Here is a 17347-nt window from a genome sequence, read left to right as displayed (position 1 = left end):
TTTATCCTACTTTACAAAGAAAACACAGAACACCTTTTTTGAGATAACAGATTTATGAGAATCAGGCAAAATGTGAAGTTTTAAGCCAGTTAGCGCATGTATGTGAAAGCTGGGTTGAAAATTTGATGTGGTTAAAGTTATGGTTATATGTAAGCTGTTTCTGTGGATGTTAAGTCAGTTAGCTGGGTTAGAAATTTGATGTGGTTAAAGTTATGGTTATATATAAGCTTTCTGTGGAAATGTTTAGATGTCTTTCAGTGCTTTTTTGTACACACCATCATCTAACCAATATAAAGATAAAGATATAAAGGCTTTTGGTTCCCCCACCTGGGCAACCTGAGCATCTTAATGATGGGTATGCAAATGAAATGGTCTTGAGTATATGGTAAAGTGCACCTCAAATTCCCCGCTGTTGTAGTAACACATTAACATGCTCATCGTAGAGAATCATATAGAAATGTTTTGTCACCATCTAACAGGTACGTCTCTTGGTCTGAAGCCTTGAATGGGCATGCAGCTTAACCTAGTGACACTATATGTGAGTCTAGTCTATCTAGATAAACCCGGTTTGCCATTTGAAAATTCTGACATTCACTGTAACACTGAATCCTTTGTGTCTCTCAAAAAAGAAAATCACCATACTTTTCCAATGGAACCAGACCATATACTGGTGCTTTGCTCACAAAATAATGAGCTGCATTGAAAAGCAAGGTCTGGTTTATCATCTCGGTTGGGTTATGAAGACTATAAGGTTGTGCCAATAGTTCGCTAATGAAAATATCATAGTTTCACATTTCAACATGTATGTCACATGAGTTTTCAAAATGGCTGGCGACGGTGAGCCATCACATTAATTTATTTATTTGGTGTTTTACGCTGTACTCAAGAATATTTCACTTATACAACGGTGACTGGCATTATGGTAGGAGGAAACCAGGCAGAGCCTGGCAGAAACCCACAACTATCCGCAGGTTGCTGCGAGACCTTCCCATGTACGGGTGAGCCATTCAGTGCCTTTAAAAGTCTTTATAGGTAAAAATTTAAGCAAGTTAATTAAATTCATCAGTGATATTAGTAAATTAAGCAATTTAAATTTGAAGCAATTTTTCTAGTAAAATTTACGCATACAAATTTACAGTCTTCATAAATTTGTGCAAATTTTACACCCCACAGTTCTCTCACAACATTTTATAATATTAGTTGCAGCGGTGAATGGGAAGTTGAGGAATTAGGGTAGACAGTATTTGCGGGATTTTAAAATCTGAACAGGCTGAGTCGGTGTGCTAATCACACATACATTTTGTCACTTCAGTACAACTCCCTGTTCTGAGGACAGTATTGTTGTTGTACATGTACGCATTGTTTTCTTCGTCTCGGCTCACCCGGACCCATGCAGAGCCGTTACATCACAACATTGCAGCAGTCCCTTGGTAGGAGGAACAGCACTAGGACAAACCCTGGACACCAGGCACTGTCTCATTTCCTGACTGATTGTCTGTGTCAGGGAGATTTGTCCGAACTTCCTGAGTATTTGTTACACCGGATTATGTCCAGGTCTCTCCCCATAGGCTCAGTGTCAGCGTCAGAGAATCCAGACTTTATTTAAACAGCATATTAATCCTGTCAGTTTCAGCCGTGACTTTTAACTGTGCCAAAAGTTAGGTCATTCTCTCTATTTTAGCTTAGTTTTTTTGACTCTTTCTCTGTCAGATTTGTGGCATATCTTTTAACATCAGCCTCGATGCTAGCTTTTTAGCATTGGTCAGCCACTTAACTTAGTGGCCTGAGTGCAACTTGACTCAAATGCCTTATTAAGGATCTTGGAAATTTGCCGTTCTTCAAGTATTTTGTCATATGCTCATTTTGGGTGTTTTGCAATTAATTATGTACTTAAGATTCGATGTTGAGAGGTAAAAAAATTCTTTCCACTGTTAATTGCAAGATATTGATCAGTGTCCACAGCCACAGTTGTCCCCCGAGGGCCATGACATTCCAGCACAAGGCCTGTTAGGTGGGCCATGGACAAGTGATTTCAGCCCCAGGGGTAATCAAGTCATTTGTCCAGTGTCCAGACAGATACTATACCAGATAACACCTCATACTGTAGGTGAGCATTTCTCTGACTGGCAAGCGCTTTCACTGTGACAAATGGGATTGGTGTTTTAGGATTGGCCTGAAAATGTAGAGATGTCAAATCTCATGTAAAACAAGAAGGAATGAGCCAGATTATCACAAGGTGGTCTTCTGTCCAATATTTTATCTGTGGAGGAATTTAAGAAATTTAAGTTTAAGATGACTAAAGAGGGCGGTGTAAAGTCCTGACAGAGGCATTTGATTTCTTCATTTTCATCTTTTATAAATTCAAAATTAAAAAAAGAATTCTGAACATGGTTAAAATGTTCAATATTTAATGAATTTAAGAACACTTGTTGATGACCTTTTTTAAGGATTTGTCAATATTGTATTAATAATGAATAAAGGCTCAAACAAAAAAAACATGGAAACAATCAATAAAGCTCTTCAGCTTGCATTGTGAATAAATTTTCCAAAATTGTTGATCATAATATGTACATTAAAGAAATGTTGAATACCAGTGTCGAAATTTCCATTGTTGGCAGATCATAGACAAAAGACCTGAAAACAAGAGTAAGTTATCTGCACAATTGATTTTAAAACACTACAGTATAGAGAGGAATTAAAACCAGTGCAGCAACAACAACAGTGTGGAAGTTGACAAATGATCACACCTAACCCGTGAAATACGGCCTCCAGTCAGTTCCCAGTCACTTCATATAACGAAGTGAAAAAAAAAAATGTCTTTGATCATGTGTAAAATTGTGACTATAGCCTGTAGTACTGAGACACTTAATTAGAACTGGCTCTGTATTCCATTTTGGTGGTGAACAGTGGTGAATAGTATTTACTCGGTCAGTTTTCACCCGCAGAGGGAATCTCTTAGGGTGAGAATAAGCACAAAACACTCCAGTTTAATTTTCTCCTCGGGGTGCATGTATACTTGTGTGCGTATATTCTGACAGTGTCCTTCTTGTCACCACCTGTTGTTCCTAGTCTGCAGATACATGTATGTGCTCTGAAGCTATATTCAGGTACTATTTTTCATGGCCTAGCTGCAGTTTCTATATATGAGGAAAATATATATGAGTTTGATTCTTTTTGTATTTCTAAAAATGGAAGAGCTATGTCGTTATTTATTTTTTTCTTTAAGGGATAAGGAGCTATTGTGACCTTGCAGGTGCCATGGAACTCATTTGCAGTGGGATTAGCAGGGGTAATTAACTTGATGAACTTGCGGTTTTGGTTTTTTGTGATACTGCTGATTCTTTGTGTTAATACGAGTGAGTGCTTGGGGTTTAACGTCGTGCTCAACGATTTTTCAATCATATGATGACGAAGGAATCTTTTGGGTGTCTTTGATGTGCCTCCTTGTTGCAGGACGGATTTCCTCCGCTCTTTTATCTAGTGCTGCTTCACTGAGACGCATTACCGAACGTAAGTAAGCTGCTCCGCCCGAGCCATTATACTGATATGGGTGAACAAGTTGTTGCACTATCCCCTTCATGTTGAAAGGGATCTACCGCTCCCAAAGCGGGTGCCCTACCAACTGTGCTATCCGACACGAAATTGTAAGTATGTCAACTACAGAGGCCATACTAAGGTGTGGGTGGTGTTGTTTTTTTTTCTTTTTTTTCTTTTTTTTTTTTTTTGGGTTGAAGCGAGCTGTTCTCGGCATGTTCATTAAAATCTGATGTACTTAGAAGTTTGTTTTCACAGAGGTCAAGTATAATGACAAACTAAGCAGATTTTTGCTGTTACATACTAATCTCTGGAATCTCTGAACTATACCCATGAGTCCACCTCAATCATTTAACCTTGAAAAGTTTTGATCTTATCTTTAATTTTAACAAAGGTGTATGGTTTACTTATCTCTCCTTATGCTTTGTTAGCTGGTATTTCTCACCTGGCCATATCAGTTAGTGTAGCTTTATCACCTGAGAAACCTTGACAGCCTCTGGCCATGGAGACAGTGTATTTAATTGACTGAAAGTATCTATCAAAATTCAAGGTTATCAAACTTTAAATTAATTGAATTTGTTCTAAACCTGAAGAATTAGGTTTTTGTGATTTAAACGTGCATAGTTTTGCTTAAATGTGCACAAAATGTTTGGAAGCATTTGCTTGTTTTTGAAGTTTGTTGTTGAGGTAATTGACACCATATACTGTGATTATTTCTGCCTCATCGTGCATAGTGACCTTCTAGTAGCTTCCATTAGCCAGATGTACATGTATCTAGATCTGACAAATTATGCAAGAATTAATATGTGTTTCAAAAATGGAGCCAGATGAAAGGCGGTTGAAATATGCGGCAAATATAATTACCTTTATCAACATCAAAGGGAATTCCACCTAATATGCTAATTAGGCTAAAAAGATTTGCCACGAAGTGAGATGTTGACATTTTAGAGGAGGCATTTGATGTGGAATAAATTCTAGTCAGTTCCTGTGAAATCCCCCCCCCTCTTCTCCTACCCCTCCCAACCCCCCACAACACACCCCACAATACCATGCTCCTCTACTGGTTGTCTGTGAGTCAACCATGGTGATGATAGCAGATGAACTAGCCTTGTCAACTGGGGGCACCTAGATGGGTGCAAATTTCACTGCTGACATCTCCTCCCCCTGACTCAGAGCACTTCCAGCTGCTCAGGCTGACAGGCAGTTTCTATCTGGACAGCAACACCAGGAAGGAAACCTTAGGACAAAAATTGACCCCAAAGGGATTACGTCTGCTGATAAGGTGTGGTGTGAGAAATTTATTAATTATCAAAAAGTTTAGATGGATGTTTACAGGCTTGTTATTTGTACTCTCTTTTGCTGACATATTGGCTTTAAACTGCTTTTAATATGTTAAGTCATTAATGGCACTTTTAATGTGTTAGATCATTAATGCCACTTTTAATGTGTAAGATCATTAATGGCACTTTAAATGGTATACTAAATGCGATTGTATGTTAAATCTGATGAAAACACAGCATTTTGAGGAATTCTATACCAGTAATGTCTAATAAATTGCAAATTTCATCACTGCATGTATTTTTTTTTACCTTATTCTGTTTAAAACCATGTTGCCAGGCAGCTTGTACATTGCTACATTTTAAGCATACATACCAGAAGCACATTAACTAGAAGTGTGCAACTTCCCTATAGCTAGTCTCAACAGCACTTTACACTTTTCTCCCATCTCTGAACACATTATGGGATGTACCTGCGCAGCCATGTATTTTTTTTTCTCTCTATAGTGATCCAAACGCAGTTGTGTTGAAATAGACTTAGAAAAATTACGACGAGAGATAGTATTGTCAAAGGAGAACAATGTCTTTGATAGTAATTGTTTTAGACTTGGTTCAAAATTAAAAAAAAATAGTCAATGGGCTCTTAACTGCAGACCAACAATGATTATCGAAATCGTAGTTTTTAAATACGCAGTTTCAGTTTTAAGATGTGGCCAGTTCTTGTAGCAGCCGTTACCAGTTAGATTTCCCATGATTCAGTTCACAGTTTCCACTCCAGAGGTTGACATATTTCTCAACCAGCTGGGGCAAACTTCTTCGGATGAGGTAACATGTGTGCTGTGCTGTGGAGACTAGCCTATAGGGAATTTGTATACTTTCAGGCAATGGACTTCTTTATATACATATATACATATATTCTTTATATACAGTTGGAATGAAAGCAGAACTGAAAACAGGCCGTATTTCACCAGTAAAACCTGTGACAATTTGCCAACTGCAGGTGTCACGCTTTCATTACTGCTCTGGTTCTACTCTCAATGCTGTTCGTCTTTTACGTGAAATATTTTCCAAATTTGTTCGTTTTTGAATTTTTAACTTCTGACCAACGATGCAGTAATATGTTTTTATACAAGAACATTATTAGTGATCTGTGTAGTAATTATAACAGGGTTTTTCTCACAGCCAGTGCATTAGTTTTTGACTGTGAGGTGACAGAACATGTTTTCTGTGGTTAATTTTTGTGTGACGTGACTCTTTTAGTGGACTTAGACATGCTGAGTGTAAATTGTAAGATACCTAAAAACCAGATTTCTTTCTCTTCTCTTGTTTATATATATATATATATATATATATTTTTTTTTTTTCTTTGCCAGTATACGTATTCATACATGAAACTTCATCAAAATGTTATATCCATGTCAAACTGTAATGAAACAAGCAAACAAATTGTATTCAAAAACAACAAAGCCATTGGAAGCAAGAACAACATTACGTATTTCATCACATATGATTATGTGGTGGAAAAAAAAAAGACCAAATGTTATTGCTGATGGCCTATATAGATATATGCATCAAAAATATACTTTGGATGAAATATGTATGTCATAAAAGCTGTCATTCATACAGCTAATTATGCACTAAAATTATATGTATTATTTTGCAGGCCAGGTTTTTGTGAATTACATATCATAGCAAAAACTTAAAGTCATAATTTGACGTAGATACACCTTAATAAGGAGATGTTCTGGTTTGCCAGTATATATTTGGTAAGGAAAATTCATTGAAGAAGTATTGTCACTATGTTATAGTGTTTTTCTTTATGTGTTTTGGGCCCCTTTTCTTCAGTCTTTGTTTTTGAGGTTTTTGGGGGGGTTTTTGCCAGTGTGTGTGTTTGTTATTTTTAATCAGTAAGATAAAAGTCTTTTGTGTGACTTGTGTAATTGTCACGTTAATTCACTACTGCATGATTTGTTGCTGGTGTTTAGCTACAAATGAAAGGCAGTAAATTATCTTACCGATCTAGCTAAATGGAACTCTTTTCACGACAGTTTGTTGGTGAGTTTATATAAACCTGGAACAGATCCCTCGTCCACCATTCACTTTCTCACTGAAGATATGAATGGAAATTAAGCAATTGATTTTTTTCCCCTTAGCCGGGGTGCTTAGTTCCAACATTACAGATGAAAACTCATATCTAGTTGTGAAGAGTTGATATTAAGTAACTACATTGATATGTGATTAATGATGGACAACTTCCTTAATAATGTGCCCAGGAAATTCCGTTAATAATCCAGTTTGCGTGAGTATGAATTGTTTGTCCGTTTTCCCAGAGAGTTGACAGTACCCTGGAATTGTCTTGCCTGTAGCTCTCTACAAACAGTTCTGTTGCTGAAGAAATCAATATGGTTTATATTAGTGACCACTCCAGTTACATGTGTTGCCTGTGTGTATTGTATGCAGTGTTAGTCATTGGTGGTCAGTGTACAGCGGTCAATACTTGAAGTGTGTCCATCTTCACCCTCGAACTCCAGCGCTAACAAAGCTTTCTATTGTCTGGACAAACACTAAACCCAGCCTAATCCCTGAAGTGTCTTCCCTCCTGTTGAAATTTGGCCCTGTAATTAAGTAAGGGAGAGGATACGGCCACAAAAGTATCCCTCTGTGCTAGAGCTGGAGTTTAGCTTCCACATTGTGGCATGAACAAGGAGACATAATACAGCCACCACTCTTTGATCTTTACACCCAGAAATAAGTCAGAATAATACCCAGTTTAGGCACAGAATGGCGGCCTGCTTGATTCCATGGTCAATGGACCTGGTTGGCATTGTGTCATTTCTAAGATAGGATGATGTAATGTTATTGCTGGACTGGTTTAAGGGTTTTTCGAGGTCTTTGTCCCAGATATTCTTTCTTTTTCAAATGCATTGGACATTAGGACATAAGGTAATTTAGTTTGAATTTTACAGATTTCAATCAGTATTTAGCACATTTAGTGGAATTAATAGAAGCTGATTTGGAATTTATCTGATTTGGTTCTTTAGGAAATTAAAAAAAAAATTAGCATATAAATATAAATATGAGAGGTCTTGGGGATGGATTTGCTCTCACGCCATGCATCAGCTGTTCTCTGTGAACTTTTGAACGTCCCTATACACCTATGCAAATATTAATGCAAGCTGTAATAGCCTGTGAAATGAAGCAGAGAAAACGAGTTGGCTGATTATTTAGTTATCTCCGTCCTCAAAGAGCTGTCATTTCTGCCCAGATGGCTATGAGCTGATGAACCAAATTGAGGAGAATCATTTAGTTATCTCTGCCGTCTGGTCAGCCTAGAGTCCGAGTCTATAATTTCATAGACTCTTCACAAATGAGAGAGAAGCAGACTCCATCAAGCTGCGATTGTTCCCCTCGGGTCATTTTGTGTCCATTCAAAGACCCGAAAGATGTTGGAACGAGGGGCTGGTTTTCCTTTAGGGGTCGTGTCACAGACCAGAGGTCACTCTGGTCCTAATTTAATCAAACCCTTCATCATTATGATCAATAACCTCCGAAGATAACAAGGACTTCTGATTCCAAGTTCTTCTTCGCAGTCTGCGGACATTCATCACACAATTTGTGACCATCTTAACCAATGTCTTGATGGTCAGACTGGGGGAGAGAACTTTCAGCCTCTCCGACTATAAGAAATTAGGATCTGACCATGTCGATTTGCTCATGTACCCTATCTGCTCATGTGCTCATTTTTGTTTGAATTTACCTTTGAAGTTTGGTGTTGCTCTTGAAAGGTTTTCGTTTTGTTCTTTTTACATAGAGCAATGTCAGGAAAAAAACGAATGACTTCGAATATGTGCATGTATTTGGTTAGCACTTCATGTTAACCCATGTAAGGAACCATAAAGGGGAAGCTTTTGCAAATGCGATGGAAAAATCTGTTTCTGTGATTTTTATTTTTATCATTGACAGTTCGTGAACATAGAGACAAAAGTTATTACGAATGGGATGAAGTGAATTTTCAAAGAAATGTCGCATCCGTCAGATTATTAAATTGGAGAGTCACATGACACCATCTCTGAACTCCCATTCCCACCCCACCTTTCCCCTTCTTCCCCTAAACCCTGGAAGTTTTCTGCCTTGGGGTAAGCAGCATATGGACACTGGGGGTGAGATGCTCGTTCCCCTGGGGCCACCTGTGTTATCTAAGCTCACATGAGTACATTTGAAGGGCTTTAATGGTTCTTAGCAAGTTTCAAACTTCCTGTGTGTATCAACCCCCTGATTTTACCCCTCTCTTCTACCACTACCTCGCCACTTGGACACACCCAGTCTTTTACACCTTCAAAAACACACTGCGGAGGTAAAACTTGTAAATAATCCTGTGGTATGTACAGAAGACCTCATCACCCAAGTCAGTAAGTCTGTGTAATGTTGTTGTTGTTGAATTACTATTTACATGTATCAAAAACTCTAGCTAACTTCCAAGACAAAGTGGAACAGTAATATAAAGTGATATTGTGGCGTCTATGTCCCAGATATTCTGAAGAGAATCTACATGTGCCAGTATGTTATATTTATTTCTTTATTTATTTGATTGGTGTTTTACGCCGTACTCAAGAATATTTCACTTATACGACGGCGGCCAGCATTGTGGTGAGTGAAAACTGGGCAGAGCCCGGGGGAAACTCACGACCATCCGCAGGTTGCTGGCAGACCTTCCCACGTACAGCCGGAGAGGAAGCCAGCATCCAGTACATTATAAGTGTGCTCTTAAATGTTCCGACATTGTAAGCAATGTTTTTTAAGATCATTGCGGTTTGCATCTTCATGTTTGCATGTCACACATTAATTAAAAATGTCATAGATAAGATTTGTATATTGTGCATGCACACAGTTGAGATGTGATATGTGTATGTATAGTAGATATAAATATGTATCCGGCTGTCTTTTGTGAAGTGGTTTGTCATCTCTGCAGGGATCCTTTAAGAGGTTTGTTTGAAAGCACAGAGTTACAGTTACTTGTGTGCTGGAGTAGAACTAAGATTCATCTGACTGATTATCCTGAAATTAGGGTTTCCAAACAGCTGCAGCTATTTAATGTAATCATATTTTAGAGTGTTTCTGTTTTGCCTGCTGATTTTTGCCCTGTTAATCCTACTAGGCTCATCCAGTGGGATTTGACTGTAATAGGACCCCCTGCTGAGGGATTTCCCCTTCATTTGGTGGGCAGCCCACTGTTATTGGTTCTGGTGCCTTTCTCCAATAAACTCAGTTATTTGTGCTACCTATATACCTGGGTATAATGTGCACGTATTATATATGGATATGCAGTCTGGATCACACTGTTTGGTGTATAACCGGTCTTAGCTGGCTGGGTTGAGGGTCGTGGAAACGATTTTGCCTAGGTTACTTTATATAAGTGCATGTACCAGACCGTGTCAAATGCTTTAACCTTTTCTCAAGATTTGTGTTTGTTGAAATTCCTCATATGGAAGCTCCTGCCTAGCCTGTAATAATGAGATACATACCTGAGGCACTTGTAGTTTTGTTATTGCTCTCCGACGTTGTGTGATGTGATGACAGTTTGTCTTTTCATCTATTTGTCGGACATGTAGATGACATAGCTTTTAAAAGTCAGCTGTGTGTGTGTTAATGCACTTCCTGCAGCTGCGGCTAAAAACTGTTTGTGTGAAAATGGCGGCAGTGGAGGACAGCTTAACAATGATCTCGTCTGCAGAAGGTGTTATGGTATACTGCAGGGCATTGTGGTCTTAGTGATTGAAGTTTGTATATGGACTATAGCAAGGAGCGTTCACAATATAGCACATCTGCAAGTTGCTGTCATCTTCTCCGTTCAGCAAGAACAGCAGCACAGGGGGCTCTCAATAGTTTTTTTTTCTGGCATCAGTTTTTTTGTTCACAAGACAAGAAGAAATTTGTGCAGCTGAAAGTTCTACTGACAATTTATTATATCCTAGAGCTGCTAACAGTATTTTATTCATTGAGTATTTAGCAGTCTAGTGGTGATAGACATTGCAGTAACTTGATCCACTACAAGGAAATTGACCCAGTGTATCACTGAGGTAGGAGGAAAGCAGCTGTGGTCAAATTAGATACAACTGCCTGATTTGCAAGTGTGCAATCCCCCCCCCCCCCCCCCCCCCCCCGAGTCCCCTGTGAAAAGATTTCCCTAAGCTGTCCAACAGATACTCCTACTGGAGGTGTATTATTCAATTCATCGACTGGATGCTGGACTGTTGACAACTGCTTGAGCCAAACTGAAGCGCAATGATGGCTGTATTAGGGGGGGGAAATTCTGTGATTCCAGTCGGAGATGAATCTGAATCTGATTTAGTGGATGTCAGTTTGATTAGGTGGAATGGTCAGCTCATGCTGGCACATGTCCACTGTAGTCCTGTCCTTTTAGGACTTGGCCACTGGACATAGCTGAGAGGACTTGGGCTTGCTCGTACAATACACATCTGAGGCAAACCATTAACAACTCTGGAACTGATGAACAGAAAGGTGACGAAGATTGAGGATAAATCACGTGGACTCTTGTTAATGAAAGGAATTCTTGCAAAATTGTTGTCAAAGGGCAACAGAAAAACACCTGACCGGGCCATAAATATTGGATGATTGAGCTGAAAACGAGCGGGATCTATTTCCACGCGTCATTGAGGAGATCATGACTGTCAGCTGAAACCAGGAACTGCTTTGGCAAGAAAAGAAAAACTCTCTTGAGATGTCAACTTTCAGCTCTTTAAGGAAATGCTAGGAACTTGGCATTGTGCCAGGACATGAATAACATGTGTGGTTAGCCCCAGTGACACGCAAGGATTACTTTCTTCATTTGCATATACTTCTCTTCCCCTCATAACCAGGAAGTAAATCTACCCATTTTATAATAAGCCAGGTAGCATTGTATGTACCTTTGAATCTATATGCTAACAGGGAGTACTGTATGCTTCTGGACTGGTGTTTAAAGATAGTGGTTTATTTTGGCCAGTGATATTATGTGGAAGTTTTAATTTTCTTGATGCCCTTAGCAATTTGGTTAGAGAGTAATCTTGAGAGTACTGCACGGTTTCATATTTAGACAACCCTGGTTACTTTGCATTGCTGATCCCTCAGAGATCTATCAGAGGGCTTGTTTATTAAGATTCCCGTCCGGAGCTGAAGCGATCGGCGACTTCAGGTTCACTGATCTCTGGTAGATCCAGAAAACTGGTGAAGATTCTAAATTAGCCAGAGCCGTGTATTGATCCTTGTGGGAAGGGAGTTTGGGGCATCCCGGCGTTGATGGACGTGTGAGAAACCAACGGAACAAATCGCCTGATAACAGCTAGGCCACCATACCGAGGGCCCGCTAATACCAGACCTACCAAGACTTTTCAAAAGACGATAATTTAACTGGACTTTCAACAATCGGGGCCGTCTGCGTACCTCGTGAAATCAGCGTTCCCTGCAGACCCTTGAAGACGGCTGACATTGTCTGTCCCCAGGGCTCACAGTGGTTGCCTGCATACCCTTAAGACTTCAGCAATCAACTTAACTCTTGAGCAAGGCCCCACTCTGCTGACAACCAACATGGATTGAAAAAAAGGGAAAGAAAATGGGGGCATCGTCCAAAGATGTGTGTGTCACAGAAACCTAACTGGCTGATGTATAGTGTGAAGTTATACTCTGGTGGAAGAATCCTCTGGGAAATGGTCATATAGCCTTTAGATATATGTATTTAACCCCATCAGTCTGGCTTTTATGTGTACATAAAGACTTTTGTTACACGTGATGGCAACAAGTATCTGTATATAAGGTTAAGGATTAATTACTAAGGGCGATTTACTTCCTTGTCCCTGTTCCTGTTCCCATGGCAACGCAGCCCAAGGTGTTTGCGTCTTGAAAGATAAAGTTTGAGGTGAATGCGTTCGTTTGTTTTTGGCTCGATGCAGTCGCTATAAATGAAGTTGCATTCTGCCCTCGGGTTACCTGGAATGTGATCGACGTGTACCTGTTCAGGTATAACGAGGATGGGATGCGTATCGTGTTGTGTGGGTCATCAGTCACCCAGTCGGCGTGACACAAATACCAGTGGCAAGATGACCTTGTTACAATCAGACGACGCCAGCTCTGTAGAAAACATGGAGGAAAATGATGCCACGGAGATGGAATCGACAACAAACGCAACAAATATGGGAGGGGACACAGAAACTGAGCCCGACATGGAATCCACGATAATGACAAACTGTGATATTAGCAGTGAGCCTGGTTCAGGTATTGTATATACGTATACATCACAGTATTGATTTTTCACTGATTTTCTTGGAAAATGGTTTGTTTCAAGCAAATAGCCTTGGATTAAAAAGAGAGTGAAGTTTCGACCAATTTATCATCATTTTAGCAGTTGCACATAGTGATTAATGTAGCATTATTGATTAGGAGATAAACATTGAGGTTGTTGTGTTTTTGTGTGTGTTTTTTTTTATCAGCCGTTTCTTTCTGATCACACATGATTACCTATTCAAAGAACTGCAGAAATTGGAAACAAAATTGTTGAGATAAAAAGCGAAACAAAATTGTTCAGATAAAAAGGGAAACGAAATGTAGAATGGAACATTGATCACATTTGACACTCGGTAATTTGATTTGAACTGCATTGAACAAGCGAAATAGAAAAAAAGTGGTCGGTTGGTCTTTGGTTGTTCGTGTTTAGAAGAAATTAATGGACAATTATGCGCCAATCGATTCTAAATAAAATCAATTTGTAAAATCTGAAAGAAAGGTCAGAAGATGACCTGCCCTGTTTACCTCAACAATAATTTGTGATGAATTAATTTACGCAAGACATGTGAAATTGTCAGGGGACACAAGTAATCAAATACAGTGTGAAAAGTACTTCGTTATTTGCACAAGAGCGCTTGTAGATTATTTTCTACATGTATTTCGAGTCACTCACAGGTATTGAAACATTTAAGTTTTGAAGATTTGAAAATTTTCATAATTTTTAAAAAAAGAAAAAAAAAAGAACCACATGCAAATAGATTTGATCAAGAGGGTGAATTTTGTTGCCAGATGAAGTTATTTTGTAAATTTGTGAGTTTCACATGTTTTGAAGATCAGGTAATATATACTCATGCAATACAACAGCTGGCAGAAATGTACAGGTGCTATGACGATTATTGTACTGTGATTTCTGAGTGTTTGTCTGGAGTTACTGAGGCTTGGTGATGTTTGGGTTTGCTCGCCACATTAACCATTGTTCATTTGAGCAGGAGGAAGATAAATGTGGTGTGGTTACACCTACTAGCTCACTGGCTGGTGCTATTTAGATGATGTAAACCACTGCACTGGCTATTGTGGGTTTGATATTAGCCTAACGGCTGTGCTCAGTGATAAATCAGCTGCCTGGAGTATTGTTTACATAGTCTGTCTGTGCTGCATGACAATAGACCAGGTCCTTGTTTGGTTCTGTTTGGCTGGTGTACTGTATTTTACAGACCAGTATAGGCATGATCAGTATAATGACAGAAATGAGTGAGTGAGTGAGTGCTTCAGGTTTAATGTTGTGCAGTTTTTAAGTCATATGACAACAAAGGAATCCTTAGAGTGCATGTAATGTGCCTCCTTGTTGCATTTCCACTGCTCTTTTATCTAGTGCTGCTTCACTGAGATGCTTCAACGAAGGCAAGTAAACTGCCCCACCTAAGCCGTTATACTGATACGGGTCAACTAGTCATTGCACTATCCCCTTCATGCTGAAGGCCAAGCGAGGAAGATACAACTTCCTTTCATTAAGGTCTTAGGTGTGACTCAACCCAGGATTGACCCTGGATCTATCGCTCCCAAAGGGAACGCTCTACCAACTATTGTGGCTGGTAACAGAAACGAAAATACTGAAATACTGAATACTGAATATAAATACTGAAAATATTTTTATTGACCAATTGCTTGTGGAGTCTCCCTCATAAACTAGAGAACAGAGCTCAGTACTGAGTTGTCTCAAGTCTCAGATTTTGAAACCGGAATTTGTGTGGATCATCATTATGCACAGCATTTGCTGAAAGTAAACAAGTATTTTTACTGGTCGAGCGCATCTGCCTTGTAAACTTTAAAACAAAGCTCAGTACAAAGTTGTGTCATGTTTAGCCTTTAAAACTGTCTCTCTTAATACTATCCAATATTATTAGGCGATTTAGCGTTATTTTAGTGAGGCAGCACTTTATCGTTTTGAGTGGCAGTTCAGAAGTACAGCTTTTGAATACAGCTACATGTAATGTGTAGGAGTCGCATGGCATTTCAGTTGTCATAAAATCGTGTTTGCTGTTGGTGCAGTTCGCTTTCAATAAAGACTGATGTAAAAGCAGCCATACTGGATGAATGGACATTGTTTATGCTTCAGAACATTGCACAATTTAATACAAATGCGCTGACTGAAAGGGCTTGAATCCTTTGTGCAAATCCAAGTTGAGAATTGCCTCCACCAGTTGATAGCAGATCTAAGCCTTAATCCATATTAATAAATAGAATTCTACTTTGGTTAAATTGCCCATGTGCTAATAGCGAGCCTTGTCTTCAGGGGAGGATACGACAGCTCCAATAACCCATAAGGGTGCGACAAAAGCATAAAATGAAAGGGAGGCTGCGAGTTGAGGCGAAAGGTCATAAAACTTTTTGTTTGTTTTGGTGTTCATCCAAGTGGGTCTAACTACCAGATCCAGCTGGTTTCAGATTGAAACTGAGCTGTTGTAAAAACAAGAACAAAAGCCTGGTGTGCAGCTTTAGCCAGCGCAAAGTTCGTGGATTAAAACAATAGCAGCGCTAGGGGCACTATAGCGCACTGTAGCGATCCTGGTGCTTCGGCTGAATTGATTAGGCAAAATTAAAGCCCTCATGGCTGCCTCTGATTGTACGGTAGGTTTAATTCTGCTCATAAATGCCCGTGAAGACCTTTGTTGATGGAATCTTAAATTGACAATGCTAGCTAGCTTTATTTGATTGGAATACAATAGAAGGACTTAATCACGCAGTTATGTCTTCATCATTGTGTTGTCGTTTTTGTCTTGGCGAACGCATGGAGGTTTTGTCAAGGGTTAGTTTATTATGACGCTTGAGAATTGATGGCAGTCTGCCCAGACAAAAACATATGAAGATATTGTTTTTTGATTTTATACATGTTTGCATTCCATGCACATGTGATCCAAATGTTTTCAATCTTAACGAAACCATAGCAGATGTATATGCAATGTGAAGGTACACCGAGTTGGATAACTCTTTTATTATAGTCAATTCTTTACTGCACCTTTTAAAGATGACCCACATCAGCTTCTCCTGTACTTTCTGCGTTTGTTTGGTGATAGTATAAAATTAGGTTAGAGGTTTTAATATAAGGAGAAATCAACATGTATACATGTTTACATGGCTCTTAGACAATGTCAAACACATTTTCATACTTTCTGTTTACTTAAATACTTGTATGTAGTATTCTAGAACCTTTCATTGATTTCAAAGTTTCTGAATCAAGTGAAAGTACAAATCCAATCCAGTGTGATGTGCGTACTTCTTACTAAAGTGTTAGTATATCAGATTAAATTTTAAACGAAGTTGTAGTATGATAGTGTAGCCAGACAAAGGCTCAGTGCCCACTATTTAAGATGGCCCTCATTCTGTACAATATACTCCTAGCCGTTCTTATATTTATTTATTTATTTGATTTGTGTTTTATGCTGTACTCAAGAATATTTGACTTATACGACAGCGACCAGCATTATGGTGGGTGGAAACCGCGCAGCGCCTGGGGGAAACCCACGACTATCCACAGGTTGCTGTCAGACCCCTGTTCTTATATGTAACATGTACATAATGTCTGAAGTAAAGATGCAAATGCTGATGTATAATATGGCCTAGTTAGCTACACGTTCTTGGAATTTTTTTTTCTTTTTTTTTTGTATCCAAAAATGTTAGATGTGTAGATAACAAGAGATAAAGGTATGTTGTTAAATGTAAGTAGAATTCTTAAGTTTGATTTGTGTTAGTCTCATCTGTTCTAAAGCTGCACCCCCACCCCCCCTTCCCCCCAACCCCCTCCCTTTATTTTGTTGTCTGAGTGATCTGCTCCAAATTCTTCAGGACACATTTATCTGCTCCACTGGACATATTTTCTCCTTATCATGTCCACATGCTTTGTTTTTCTCCTGATAAGCTGAAAATAATGCCAGTATTTATACATAGCTGAATTTTTTCACCGCCCCGAAATATTTTTATGTTGACGGTGTGTGTGCCACTTGTTCATTCATATACAGTATAGAGCAGTAGCTTTACTGTGGCAGGGTGGAGTGGTATTTCACACCCATGAACCTGACCCATTGTCATGTTAGGGAAATATTCTAGGATGCAACACCAAATTCAAATAAAAAATTAATGGTCAGAATTGTAAATCTTCAGTTTAGGAGGATTTTTAATCTGAATCTCAACCTGTATGTTTTGACAAATATAGCTAAAGGGGAATAATAGGAGCAGAGTGTGTACATGTTCATTAAATGTAA

General features: G+C 39.0%; 1 protein-coding gene across 7 annotated transcripts in view; it reads left to right on the top strand.

The window, feature by feature from the left end:
• Positions 1-17347, top strand: part of LOC135480082 (ras GTPase-activating protein nGAP-like) — a 258043-nt gene that overhangs the window by 159059 nt on the left and 81637 nt on the right. Inside the window, exon 1 of one of the 7 annotated variants that reach the window (XM_064759833.1) lies at positions 12841-13079. The exons of the other annotated variants lie outside the window; for them this stretch is intronic. Coding sequence (XP_064615903.1) covers positions 12905-13079 — 175 coding nt within the window. The 5' untranslated portion in view covers positions 12841-12904. Of the gene's footprint in view, positions 1-12840; positions 13080-17347 lie in introns of those variants that run through there. 7 annotated transcript variants of the gene reach the window in all.

This window comes from Liolophura sinensis, chromosome 13, assembly GCF_032854445.1.
Source record: "Liolophura sinensis isolate JHLJ2023 chromosome 13, CUHK_Ljap_v2, whole genome shotgun sequence".
NCBI lineage: Eukaryota > Metazoa > Mollusca > Polyplacophora > Chitonida > Chitonidae > Liolophura > Liolophura sinensis.
This window is presented reverse-complemented; position numbering and strand designations above follow the sequence as displayed.